Raw genomic sequence first — 14,891 nt, 5'->3', positions numbered from 1 at the left:
TTCCTTCTCAGCTCAAGTAGGAGTATTTTATTGGCAATCATTATCATCCGCACACTGCCACATGGATAAATTAATTCTTAAGTTACTGTTTTGTTAATGTGAATTTTTTTTTTTAATGAAAAACTAGTATAGTGAATTGATTTTACTTGCATAATTAACGTCACGTGAACATGAACAATAATTTTTTTTGTTTTTTTAAATTAGTTTAAGATAAATTAAATTTACTCATACTGTAATCTCAATTTTATTCATAATAATATTTTACCTAATTTTATTGTATGCTCAAAAAATCATGGAAACTGTAGTTCTTATCGGATGAATTTCATACGTAATGGAATTGTAGATAGTTTAATAGAATAATAAAAAATATTTTATATAAAGTATGATTTATTTCATGATGTAATAGCAATAGTTAAATTTATAATATTTAAATTAAAAACCATAAATATTAATATATATTTTTTAAAATTATTTTATAACCTCAATTTCAAAAGCATTTTTAAGCAAACACATTAAACTACTTTTTATTCAACCTCAATTTCAACCACAGTTTTAACTAAACATATATTTTTTTAAACCAACCTCAACTAAAAGTACTTTTTATAAAACAACTTTTTTCAAACTACAACCACAATAGCTACCGCAATACCAAACACACCCTAAGATACTGTTTAAAAACGCGGTGAACATAATCAGAAAAACACATAATAGTGACGAGTATCATCTACTAAAGTGTTTTATATAAAGGAAAATATATATCTTTATCTGGAATTTAATTATTAAGACACTGTTTGGGAACGCGGTTTGCACCGCGTTCCCAAAAAATTTAATTTTTTTTATTAAAATTTAATATGTTTTATATGTTTTGGATCGTTTTGATGTACTAATATCAAAAATAATTTTTTTAAAGTGAACAAACATCATTGACATATATTTCAGTACAAAAAATTATTTAAAAAGTAATCACAACCATACTAAAAAAATTCTTAAATATAAAGATATACGAGTTTCAAGAAATTTACAGCAAGTTTATTTAAGAAATTAATCATAGAGTAATAGAGTATAACGATGTGTTTGTTTTTTGGTGGAATCTCTTTAAAAAAAAAATTGATTTTTTTTTTAATTATTTTTTTATAATTTCTCATCATTTTAGTGTATTAATATTTAAAAAATTTAAAATTAAAAACAAATATTATTTTAATAGATTTTCAAATAAAAAATAACTTCTGACACATCCTAAAACACTTTGGTAACATTAGTGATTTTTTAATAAGAAAAAAAAGTGAGCAAAATAATTTTTTAAATGCATCAATTAAAAAATGATTTGTGTGTTTAAGATCTATTACAGATCTCTCACAGTGAAGACTAAAAAAATCATCCACGTCATAAGAAATTAACATTTTTTTTCTAATATATGATTTTCTTTTTACTAATTTATTGGGATTATAAATTAGGTGGGTTTTAAGTTTTGACCATGCAATAGTTCCAACAAGTTGGTTTGTCGTGATTGGCAACTTCCCCGCGTTTTCTAAGAATTTTCCTTCTTATTATTAGTTGACTTTGTAGACAGAGACATTTTCTGCTGATTGTTTTCCCCATTATCTTTGGTTTCTTCAAGCTTGAATCTGGGAAATTTATGGCCATGCGATTGTCTAGTTGAAGAAAAAGCAATTAAAGCACATGAAAGTTGACAAAGATTAATCAATTACAAAGACTTGAGCAACTTGATAAATGATTGCTTGGTATAGTTATTGAAGTGCTATAAAAGCAATTGAATTTGAATCTTCAATAATTTCTCATCGATCTCAGGCTCGTGTGTTCATTTCCATCTGCTACCACGTCAAGAATTGTGATGAAATGTTTACTGATTCTAGATTACTATGTCAATTCATGGGTTATCGTTATATATATATATATTATTCTTTTGCTCCAATTAACAAGAAATGATGCTATAATTAATTATGTTATGAATATTAGGTCTTATATAAAAACATTTACTAGGTCGTTATATATATATATAAAAGCACGGATATACTGTAGTAAACTAGATTTGCTAGGGTTAGAAGAAGAAACTACAAAGCAGATCTGTAGATGGGAGAGAATAGAGATGAAGATTTGATCAAGAGGGAGTGAGGGGCGGCGGCGGCTAGGTTAGAAGAAGAGACTGAAATGTAGAAGTAGAAGTGTTGATGGGAGAGAATAGAGAAGAGATGAAGATTTAATCAAAGAGAGAGTCAGAGGGGGGGGGGGGGCGGCTAGGTTAGAAGAAGAGACTGAAATGTAGAACTGTAGATGGGTTAAGAAGGTATTTATAGTACCGGTTTTTTTATTTCTATTTGAACCAGTTCGGTTCAGTCCGGGTTAGCTGGTTCTTGCATTACAAAACCGAAAATCGAATCAAACCGGGATTTTTTCTAACTATTCTAATCGGTTTAATCGGTTTTTTTTTCGGTTCGGTTTTTTCGGTTAATTTTTTCTCGGTTTTCTCGGTTTTTTCGGTTTTCCGGTTTTTTTGCACACCCCTAGATAAATCTAATATTTTAGAGATAAATTATGATAGATGTATTAGTTTGGACATTGATGATGAAAGATAACTATTTAGGTGATAGCCCAGTGGTAAGATTTTGGGATCAAGAGGTTTGCTTTCTCTGTGATCTCAGGTTCGAACCCTGTGGTTATTCATATGAAGGCCACTGGAAGTTTACATGGTCGTTAACTTCAGGGCTCGTGGGATTAGTCGAGACGCGCGCAAACTGGCCTGGACACCTACGTTAAACTAAAAATAAATAAATGTTAAACTTAGCTTCTAGCACAAAAAAAATAGCTTAAGAGAAATAGTCAGAAGTTGAGAATTAAAAAATAAAATTAGTACATAATTAATTTATAAAATTCACTTATAAAAAAATATCAATTACCAATCTTTATATGTACAAAAGTTACCAGCTGAAGACAGGAGGTGATCCTAAAGAAGCAGGCCGAGTAGCTTTTGATTCAAGCTCGAAGGAAGTATCCCTGCAATTGCTGTTTTCGTTTTCTTTGCTTTTAGTCAAATCTTTTTTGGTCAACTATCATATGCTTAATTATCTTTGAGTCGATTCAAAGATGCAGAACATTGATGGTGACGTCAACGTTGATTTCTTTTATTAAAGTTAACGGAAATTACCTGGCAACTTCTCTTCATTTTGTCCTCAACGAGATCCTGTCCTTTGTTCCATTAAAAATTACAAAAATTTTAAAATGTTTTTTTATTTAAAATATATTAAGATAATATATTTTTATTTTTTAAAATTTATTTTTTATATTGACCCATTATTAAAAAGATTGAAAAATTAAAAAAATTCAAAATTAAAAAAATTAAAATTTTTAAAAAATACAATTAAACCACTATATTGCTAAACATAATCAAAGTAATCAAAAATAATGACCACATGTTCCTCCCAAAGTTTCTAACCAAAGTTGAGGTATTTTTGGACCTTTATCCTTTTTATTCAACCAAATCAATCATATTTTTTTTTTCATTCACATCACCTTTAATATATATATATATATATAATAGAATTATAAAATTTAAATTATATTAGACTATCATGCACCATCATGTAATTTAGAAAAACAAAATAAATAAAGGAAATATATGTAATAACTAAAAACTTAGTAATATGTTCAAACTTCCATCTTCATTAAAAAAAATTATGAGATTAAATTACATCTTAAATTCTTTTATTTATACAACTACCGTCCTAAATACAACTATAATATAGTAATAAGATATGTTACAAAAGATTCCCTTAATATATATAAAAAGAACACTAAGCATATCTATTACACCACTCAACTATGAGAAGGACTTAAAAATTTAAATCATTCATTACATTATAAAATTTAAACAACAACTTGAATAAATCTGACTACAAATTTATTATTCTTCCAAGTTTAATTTTTTTTACAAATCACATACATATTCTTAAAAGCATATAAAGATTCGATGTTCTAGTCATATATCAAACAGATATCATTAGCTTTAGCAAGTCTAATCTAATTTATCGATAGCTTGAACACAGATGTCACTAATCTTAACTAGTTTAATATACTATCTTGATTGCCTGAACACAGATGTCACTAGACTCAGTTAGTCTAAATAAATATCTCGGTCACCTGTATATAGACACCACTAGCCTAAGCTGGTCTAAACAAATATCATGGTCGTCTAGATAAAAACACCATTAGCCTTAGCTAGTCTAATATACATTCCGAATCGCCTGAACACAGATTCCACTAGCCTCAGCCAATCTAAAAAAATATCCTAGTCATCTGGAAATAGACGTTATTGGCCTCAACTAGTCTAAAACTATTTTTTTTCTTTTCGCATAATTTACATTTACAAAAAATGATACACTTTTAATGAAATTGCAGTCAATAAATCTATATATTCCTAAAAATATTCAAGTATAAAACACTTACTCAATACATGTGGTTTAACTAGAGTCCCCTAATGTTGAATAGAGCATGTGACCTCTCTTGTACCACAAATTTACAACATCATAAACTAACATAAGAATTTCACGCAAATTTTAAATCATCACGAACAATTTCTTACATGAGAAATCAAGCATTATACAAACAATTTTACCTTTATATTCAATAATCTTCCTCAAGAATTTAAATTTGTAACACCTTAAAAATTCAATCATTTAAAACAACATAACTAAATTTATTTATAACCATCTTTCACACAAATTTATGCATTAATCTAATACAATTTACTTGAATAAACACAGTTCCATAATACAATAAATTTTCCCTTCTTGGCCGACTCTATAGCTTCTATTTGAATCATATGATTTCTTCTTCATGACTTTTTTTTAAAATTATCTTCCGTTATAATATATTATACCCCAATCTTTATCATCACAACAAATTTTACATTTCACCTAAATTTTTATCATGGATCTTAGGTTAAAATTTACAAATTTGACATCAATCCTTTTCCATTTAAATTAAGCTTGCGAGTTAGGTTTAGAACCCTTTACCTGGTAATAAAATGAATCTTAAACGCTAACTCGTTGAAATTTTTCCGCTCTTCCTCTTTTCTCCCCCTTTTGCCGTTGGTTCTCTCTCTAGTTTCCCTATTATCTTTGATAAATAGAAATTGGGGTTAGCTTATTGATAAAAATCAACATAATACCCTAGTTAGATTTTGACGCAACAAACTTCAATTTCATCTTTAAAGTTTTATTTTTCTTATCATTTGGTTCCTATTATCTTTGCAATTGATATTTCATTACCAATCATTTTTTTTATAATTCAATCCTTGAATGTTCAAAGAAAATACAGAAAGACATCAAGAAACTTTAAAAAGAAAGAAAATGCTCAAATGGCCACATTTCGAGCATCAAAAGGGTGATATTTATTTCAATAAGTTCATCATTTTATGAGGAGTTTAATGGAAATGATATTTTTCTTATAACCATGTTTTTCTTTGTAAATTAATTTCCCAAGTTATGTTAACATCATTTTTTTTTGTTTACATTTCTTTGAATTTATATTATCTTGCATATGTTAGTTTTGAGGGGTATTCAAAGATGAATTAATTTTTGATTTTGTAAAGTTAGATTTTAACTGGGGTTAAAAATAGAAATTAAGAGAACTAGAATCAATTTTGATAAGGATTAACAAAACATGCCCTAGTTAGATTTTGGCACAACAAACTTTAATTTCATCTCTAAAGTTTTATTTTCCCTAATGTTATCCTTAAAATAAAAATAACAACTAGTGTAAAACTTTTGCTGGTGCATGTAACTTTTTTTTTACCTAGGAAAATTAGTTTCTTTTAATATTTAATTAGTATAACAACTCCTTTTTAATTTATTAATTTATTTTATAAACCATAAACAATATCTTTTGTTTTTCAATTAAAAAAATTATAACACATGAAAATGCATCCACAATGTAGTTGTTTCTTTATTTTATGTTGAAAATTAACTTCAAATTTTATTGGCAACATAGCACGAGTCGAGGGCTAGTTCAATACTTTTTGAGATAGGGTATTATAATTATGTAGTCCAAAAAATTCAGGATTTTATGGGAATAAAGAATGACCAACCTTCTACGACGCCGTTAGCATTGAATTAGCCAGCTCTCGTTTTCAACAGAAGGCAATTTTATACACAAATATGGGGCAATGGGCCACTGACAAAAACTTGGAAGGCAATGAATTGAGCTTTAAATGATATATTTTTAAGATATAATGAGAAAAATATTTTATTTTGCAAAATTAAATATTTTAATTTATATGTCTCTTAATTTTTTTAATTTTATTTTTTGTTATTATTTATGATTTTTTTAATTTATTAATATACATAGTTCTTGATGTATTTGATTACATATATGCATAAACATTTTGATTTTGATTTAGAATTTTTTTAACTACAAAAATATATAAAAAAAAACTTATATATATAATTTTTTTGTTATAAAATAATATTTAACCGGCGATGAAATATATTGTGCAGTCAAGTATCTAGTAATCTTTTCTATAGGTAGAACTACCGTGCAATCATGCATTTTCATGACAAAATCTTTATATATATAAAAAACTAAACTTATGATTAAAAAGAATTGTCAATTAAAATTAAAAGAAATGAATGAATAAAAAAAAGGGTTGTCTAAAGAAAACAAATTCTCATAAATTTAAATTATTTGAATTCTTACTAATTGCTATTCTATTTTCGTTTAATTTGTATTAAAAAATCATAATAATGATCAAAAATTCATGTTTATGTCAAATAAAGGAAACACATAAATAAAAAAAAGACCTAATTTTTAGTGAAAAAATATATTTTCACTCTATATTTAAATCATTAAGAAAAATTAATAATTGAATAAAAAAATAACCCCACGGTATCGAACAGGAAAGAAATTGTATTTATCTAAAATGCAAACCAAATTCATATCATTAAGAAAAAAAATAGTTCTACAAACAAGAAGTATGGCCGTAGTGAATGCCAGCTACTTACAAGGCTTTAGCTTTGTTGCTATAAACCCATCTTTGTTATTTTCTTCTGATGTTGAGGTGGTAGTCAATTCTTCATTTGGGCCATCCAGATGCTTAAGATTTCAGTTTTCATAAATTTAAGCTTGTTTTGGGTCATGGTTTTATTTTAGATTAAGATTGTATACATGGAGTGTTGCAATCGATACCATAATGACCCGTCCTTTTTTCTATAAAAAAAAATTATTTTTTTTTGTTTGAAAGGGAGGAAAGATCTTAACTTTTTTTAAAAAAAAATCATCACATAATATTATAGTCACTAAAAAACCATAATTGATCAACAAAAAATTATAGTAAGGAATTAGTTATACTGAAGATAAAATACTATCATCTTAAAATATCCTATCTCACTAGTCAACATTGCTTATATTATCTTTTATTCCTAATAATTTATTGTTCCTAGTCTACCACTAGTATATATAGATATATATAAGATGATAATAGGTTTACTGCAATGATTTAAATTTTACTTGTTGGTTTTTAAACCTAGTTATTTTAAAGTCAGATTTATTTTCACCACTCTCGGTTATTACTTTTCGATAACACTTGGTGAATTGAAAATTCTAAGATTGGTCACTCTTAATTATAACATGTGACTAATTGTCAATCAAGTTATGTTAGTGAATGATTCGTTGGTCTATTTTGGGCTCATTGAACCTCGCTCAAATCGTAAGAAAGGCTCTCGGAATGTGTCTCAATAAGGTTCACCTATCCTTTGACACCAGGGTTTTACTCGTAATATTTGATGAATGAAGACTTAATACTCTTGATTCATACTTGGATGTAACTGGTTAGATTAAAAAATCTTTTTAATTCATCTGATTTGTTATAAGTGAATATTAGACTGAAAATATAATACTTCTAATTTTTTTACCGATGAATATTAGACTGAAAATTTAATACTTTCAATTTTGTTATCAATAAATATTAGACTAGAAATTTTATTGTTTAGGTGTTAATCCTTTTAATATCCAACAACAACCTATATTGAGTCCATTTACCTTAAATATCAAAAGTCAATAGCAAAATATTTTTGTAATGGGTTTTTAGAAAACCAAGATGAGTTTTTTAAAGATTTTGGGAATATTAGCTTAACGAGCCTTTTAATGCGGGCCAAATATCAATGGTTTTTATAAACTTATTCAAAAAACCCTAAAATGTATGCAACAAATTTTTTCCTTTCTTCTTTTGAAAAAAATGCTAACCAAGATAAAAAATCAAAACATGCAAGAATTTTTTTTTCTTGTTTGTTTCAATATTTGGGAGACTTGTTCATATACATATTTGATGGTGATGAAATGTTTTTATGTTTTGGATGATAAGGATAATGTAATTACAAATAAAATGGATGAAAATCAAATAAGATTAATTTCCAACCAAATACATTATAAACAAGTAAGAGTTCTAATTTTGCATGCATAAAATTACATTAAGTAATAAACACATGCACATGCACAAGGCTAAAATCAAGTCTAAGCAAACTATTGCAAATAATCCTTACACATGAGAATGAGTATGCAAGATCAAAAGACTTGGCCAATAACATCCCAACACAAAATCATTCTAAAAAACATTGCATAATCTTGAAATCTCATCACAAAACACACCAAAATCAATAATAAAGCAATATAATTAGGTCTGGGATGGGCTGAAACAACGACAAAAACCTGCTGGAAAGAAGAATATCAATGGCGGTGCATTGCTAATACACATATGAAAGAGCTATTATGGTTGGTGTGTCGTAGCACGTGCCACTAGCATCTTACCAGCTCGTGGATAGATTTGTAAGGTGTGTCAGGCCATCCTTCTTCTTGTGGTGCTTCATTGTTCATATAAAAAGTGAAGCACCTCATTTATTCTTTTCTAACCTTTTTATTTGTTTTTAATTTTACTTTTCTAATTTGTTTTTATCTAATTTTTTCCTCCAATATTTTATTAATTTTGAATTAGTTATCATAATTTGTTTTGGTTTCGTTTGAACGAGGTTATCACAATCTCAAACAAATATCATGTTATTTGGTTAGTATTTAATTATCTGAACGTCTATTTTTGTTATTATATCATTAAGTAAAAAATAGTTTTAAATAACAAAGTTGTTTCATGATTCGAGTCATAGATTTGGTAGGTTAAGTCACAAAACTCGAGTCAATATAATATATTGTCGTCTTAATATTAAAAAAATATTATCTTACTAAAAATTCAAGATTGATGTTAGGTTTAATTCAATGCCAATTAAAAAACAAAAATTTAAGCTAATGGGCTGATAAAAAGCAATGTCATAAGGAAACAAGATTGTTCTTGATTGAACCTTAAGAGTGTAGCTTAATTGGTCAGGTCTTGAGTTTGCTCTCTATAAATCACCAGTTCGAGTCTCACAAACTTTAAGGTCACTGGAGGCATACATGATCATTAACTTCAGGATTTGTGGGAATAGTTAAGGTACGCGTAAGCTGACTCGGATATCCATGTTAATAATAATAAAAAAAGATTGTTCTTGAATGGGCTTAAAACCCATGAAAGCCATTAATTAAGTAATAAATCTATAATTATAAAATGTCAAGAGAAGAGTCAAATATATCTCATTATTGAAGGCAAACCATTAAAATAAAAGTTTAACAAGAAAATGACAAAGCTTTTAATTTACAAAGAAATGACAAGAAAATCATGTACACCCAAAGAATAATGTAATTTTTGTTTTGTTGGAGTCAGTGAACAACAAAAGAAAACCAATTCAGTCTCTAAGCCATAACATTCGAATAAATTTCTCGAGTCCTAAGGATTTGTAGTATAATAGTGTCCGCAGGAACAACTATGGCTTGAGTAAGTGTTTGGTTTCGCCACAGCCCATGATAGATGAGGGCAATTTTCCAACCCTCTCTATACCTTCTTCAAATACCACTCCCATGCCCATAAAAAAATGTGACTCAATGTGGCAATGGAATGCCCAAGCTCCAGGATTGTCAGCCTTAAACCTCAAAGCTGTCCAGCCGAAAGGATGAACCGGCACCGTATTCTTCATAATTGGATCGACCAAATTGTAGTTCTTTGGATCATTAATAGGATCGAACTTGCCCTTTCCATAGCCTAGGACCCAAAAGTCATGTCCATGAAGATGCCATGGATGTGTTTCACTATTGTTGGGATTCATAGTGTTTGCATTTTGCAAAATTATATCCACTGTTGAATTGAGCTGAAGCCTGTAGATGGCATCACTAGTAGTAGCATTGGTGTTATTTTGTATAGCAAAAATGTCATAATTTTTGAAATCATAGCCTTCAGGAGGTGGGGTTTGGCTGAAGGTATGAAGCAAATTCTCCTTGAGCGCAATCAAGTAAGGTGTGTGAGGAATATTGAAAGAGACATTATTAACTGACCATCGGACATTACCATTTACCCGATTTTGTGTGTTCAACAACACTATGACCCTGTCAGAGGTTGCAGGAGGGGAATATATGTGGCCTTTGCGAGCCTTAATGGCAACACTTTGATTAAACCGCGGCTCAATATCGTTCCACATTGGCCCGGACGGAGGAATCGTCGGAGGGGATCTCCTGGGATGGTTTGGATAGTAGTTGAAAATGGCTAAGCCTGGTGGAGTAGTGGCATTTCTGCTAACAACATTTGTAGTAGCCCAATAATTTCTTGAAGGGTCTTGGTCAGTTTTCACTAGAACTGAGTATGTCTCGCCGGAGTATATGAATAAATTCTTTACCACAAATGGCTCAACATAGTGACCATCAGCTTCAACAACAGTCATGTTGTGACCCTGCATAAGAATTATTAAGATGTTAATTAATAACTACCTCGTCATTTTATTTTTCTAACTAGCTGTAGAATATAAATTGTCAGGAGATTGAAAATACCTCTATCTGGAAACTAAGAGCTGATAAAGCACTCAAGCTACTAATCCTAAGCCGATACGTTTTTCCAGGGACTACAGTCGTGGAATAAAGAGAGCATTCAGGACTTGTATTATTGCAGACATCAGCTTTCAGGGGAGGATTGGCAGCGGAGCAGTCAAATCTTCCCTTTCCTTGTATCAGAAGTGACTGCAATTTTTGTTGCAGGGAACAAGTTTAGTCGTTTGAAACTGATAGCTACCACAGTAAAGTACATTGAAGATATCAAACAAGGGAAATGTTAGATAATTAAGCACCTGAGGCTCCCCAACCCACTGAAAGGGAATTGAAGACAATCCTGCAGCTTGTTCATACGTGCTCTTGTGATACCAATCAGTAAGGATGACGCTCCGATCATAATCATAAGCAAAGGGTTCGGATTCTCCATCGGGAAGCGCTACCCGAATCGATCCATATATCCCAGCTTCTCTTTGCATTCCATAATGGGCATGATATAAGTATGTCCCAGGCTGTATAGAAGATGCAAGAGGTTATTATCATACAGGTAATGTGAAGAAGCAGAGCATTACAGAGTGTTAAGACTTGAGGACTTACCCTGTCAACAACAAACTTGTATACGAAAGTGTCTCCAGGCAGAATTGGACACTGAGTGACTCCTTCTGTTCCATCAAACCAAGGTGTTCCAATCTGACGGATTCCGTGCCAATGAATTGCTGTATTCTCAGTTAACAAACTGTTCTTGACCTCAACAATAACTGTGTCGTTCTGCTGTGCATAGATTGTGGGTCCAGGAGTTCTCCCATTAATTGTAATGACCAGCTTCTTATAGCAGTCAGGGGATTTGTACTCATACTTGAGCTCAAATTTGTAGTGACGAATTCTAGCCTCGGCTATTGGTATGTTTATCAGAGATATCACGAAAAAACACAGAGCCAAGAATTTCATCATGGCAATGCTTTTGGATTCTGAAAGCTGATAACCACTCATGTATTCAAAATGTGTTCCCGAGGCAGGTTACCCCTCTATGGCGCTAAATGAAATGAATATGTGATTGTCGTACTTCGGAATCTCCAAAGCACTCTCTTTATAGTTCTGTGTGTGGAATAGGCTTCTCTTTTTCTATGATGAGCTTGAAAAGTCCGAGTCAAAATAAATCTGGAAGTGGTAAGTTCATGTTCTTGTCTTTTTATGGCTGGATTTCACCAAGACCTAATCAGAAAAACGCGTAACAGTGACGAGTATCATCTACTAAAGTGTCTTTTATAAAGGAAAATATACATGTATATCTGGGCTTTGATTATTAAATGTAAAGATATTCGAGTTTCGAGAACTCTACAGCTCAAAAGTTTATTTAAGAAATTAATCGGAGATTGTGAATTAGGCGGGTTTTAAGTTTTGACCATGCAATAGTTCCAACAAGTTGGTTTGTCCTTAGTATTTTCCCCGTTTTTTCTTAGTATTTTCCTTCTTATTATTTGTTGACTTTATAGACAGAGACATTTTCTTCTGATTGTTTTCCCGTTATCTTCGGTTTCTGAATTATTTGAAGAAAATGCAATTAAAGCACATGAAAGCTGACAAAGATTAATCAATTACAAAGACTTGAGCAAATTGATAAAAATATGTTTGGAACGACGTGTAAATTGTATTTTTAAAAAAAATTAAATTTTTTTTATTAAGATTTAATATAATTGATACGTTTTGGATCGTTTTGATGTGCTGGTATCAAAAATAATTTTTTAAAAATAAAAAAAATCATTAACATGTATTTTGACACAAAAAATTATTTGAAAAGCAACCATTATCATATTACCAAACATTCTCTAAAAGATTGCTTGGTATAGTTATTGAAGTGCGCTATAATTAAAAGCAATTGAATTTGAATCTTCAATAATTTCTCATCGATCTCAAGCTCGTGTGTTCATATCCATCCACTACCACGTCAAAGAATTGTGATGAAATGTTTACTGATTCTAGTTTTCTAGGTCATTTGATGGGTTAATTATCGTTATATATAATATTCTTTTGCTCCAATTAACAAGAAATTACGCTATAATTAATTAAGTTATTATTTTGTCACTACAGCATATATATATATATATATATATATATATATATATATATATATATCTGTGCTTTTAAAATATTTTTTAAAAACATTACTGGGTCGCTATATATATACTAGGTCGCTATATATATATATATATAGTTTACTAGGTCGCTATATATATAATATTTTATATTTTATTATGCTGGACTTTCTTAAGTGAGGAGATAAATCTAATATTTTAGAGATAAATTATTATAGATGTATTAGTTTGGACATTGATGATCCTAAAGAAGCAGGCCGAGTAGCTTTTGATTCAAGCTCGAAGGAAGTATCCCTGCAATTGCTGTTTTCGTTTTCTTCGATTTTAGTCAAATCTTTTTTGGTCAACTATCATATGCTTAATTATCTTTGAGTCGATTCAAAGATGCAGAACATTGATGGTGACGTCAACGTTGATTTCTTTTATTAAAGTTGACGGAAATTACCTGGCAACTTCTCTTCATTTTGTCCTCAACGAGATCCTGTCGCGTTTCACCGAGCGTCTTCTCGCCGTTACAGTTGAAATTGTTTTTTAAAATATTTTTATTTAAAAATAAATTAAAATAATATATTTTTTATATTTTAAATTTTATTTTTAATATTAATATATTAAAATAAAAATAAATTTAAAACTAAAAAAATTATTTAAAAAAGGGGTTTCTCCCAAAGTTTCTAATCAAAGGTGGCGGCTCTCTCGAATTGCGAATGTGCAATACAAGTCCCTTTCTTAAATAGTATAGTTTCTGTCCTTAAATCTTGTCAAGATAACAATTTGGTCCTTGTGATGATTACATAAAACCTTTTTCGTATACTTTTATCAAAATTATATGACATAAAATGTTAAAATCCCATCTATCTACGATATGCGCTAGTATAGAATGAGCACAATTGCTTACATGGCATCAATGGTTAATAGAAAAAAAATTAAGTTACAAGAAAAATATTTTCTGCTACATTTTTTCATATAAAAAGTTTAGATTAAATATGAATTGATAATACGCTCTCTGTTATGTCGTATAGCTAGCAAATTCAGTGTTGTTTTTCATCCCAAGATCTAAAATGTATTAGGTTATAAAATGAGGAGTAGCTCTCACTCGTGTATTATAACCAAAAGAGATTAAAATTATTAGAACTTTAATATATTTATTAAAAAAATAAAACTACGGGTACATTACTATTATTAGCTGAATCTGTATATTAGCTAAACATTGAAAAACATATTGCTAATTCTGAAAAACATTTGTTAAGAAAAATATGAATTAGGACAAAGGGTTTGAATTTTAATCAATTATGCGAAGAGTTGGTCTAACCCCTGTTGTTAGGCGTGTCAACACCTATAACAAAGAAAATCCACGAGGAAAAAAGTGTGAGCCTTCTGGAATAGGTAATAAGAGAATTGAGAGGAAAGACTAGGTAATAACTAAGAAGCTAGCATTGTGGGGACACTCCTTTTATAAATAGTCTAGATAATTTACCCGTGTTTCTCGCGCGGGTTAGGTTTCTTTTTCACTGAAAATATTGTATACGGGGTCTTTTCAACACGTTTTCGAAGTTCAAAAAATTATAAGTAAAAAAAAAGTTATAATATTGTATACCCAAACGACTTGCTTTGTGTTTTTTTTTTTAATGCATTTAGGACAGGTGACATGTTACCCATTTCAAAAAATTTTGAAAAAAAAATTATACGATGTATTATCTAATGATACCCAGATTCCAGCTATTGTGGTGGTCAAAAAATTAGATTTTAATTTTTTTATCTAAAAACCTATTTTTCAACTGAAAATATCTAGAAAACATTTTAGGAGTCGTGATAAACCTATTCATGGCCTTAAGAAACCAAAAACATCACCCCAAAAATCAAAATTAACACGAAACCAAAAATCAAACCAAG

General features: G+C 29.6%; 1 protein-coding gene across 1 annotated transcript; it reads right to left on the bottom strand.

Moving 5' to 3' along the window:
- Positions 1-9,607: 9,607 nt before the first annotated feature.
- LOC133672588 (L-ascorbate oxidase-like) lies at positions 9,608-12,063 on the bottom strand. The gene is made up of 4 exons (XM_062093035.1): positions 11,506-12,063; positions 11,208-11,420; positions 10,915-11,100; positions 9,608-10,817 (listed from the first exon to the last, which is right to left on the bottom strand). The coding sequence occupies exons 1-4, from the start codon at positions 11,896-11,898 to the stop codon at positions 9,861-9,863; spliced, it is 1,749 nt and encodes a 582-aa protein (XP_061949019.1). The 5' UTR covers positions 11,899-12,063; the 3' UTR covers positions 9,608-9,860.
- Positions 12,064-14,891: the final 2,828 nt, after the last annotated feature.

The sequence above is a fragment of the Populus nigra genome, chromosome 14 (genome assembly GCF_951802175.1).
Source record: "Populus nigra chromosome 14, ddPopNigr1.1, whole genome shotgun sequence".
Lineage (NCBI taxonomy): Eukaryota > Viridiplantae > Streptophyta > Magnoliopsida > Malpighiales > Salicaceae > Populus > Populus nigra.
The sequence above is the reverse complement of the archived record's forward strand: the minus strand, read 5'-3'. Positions and strand labels throughout refer to the sequence as shown.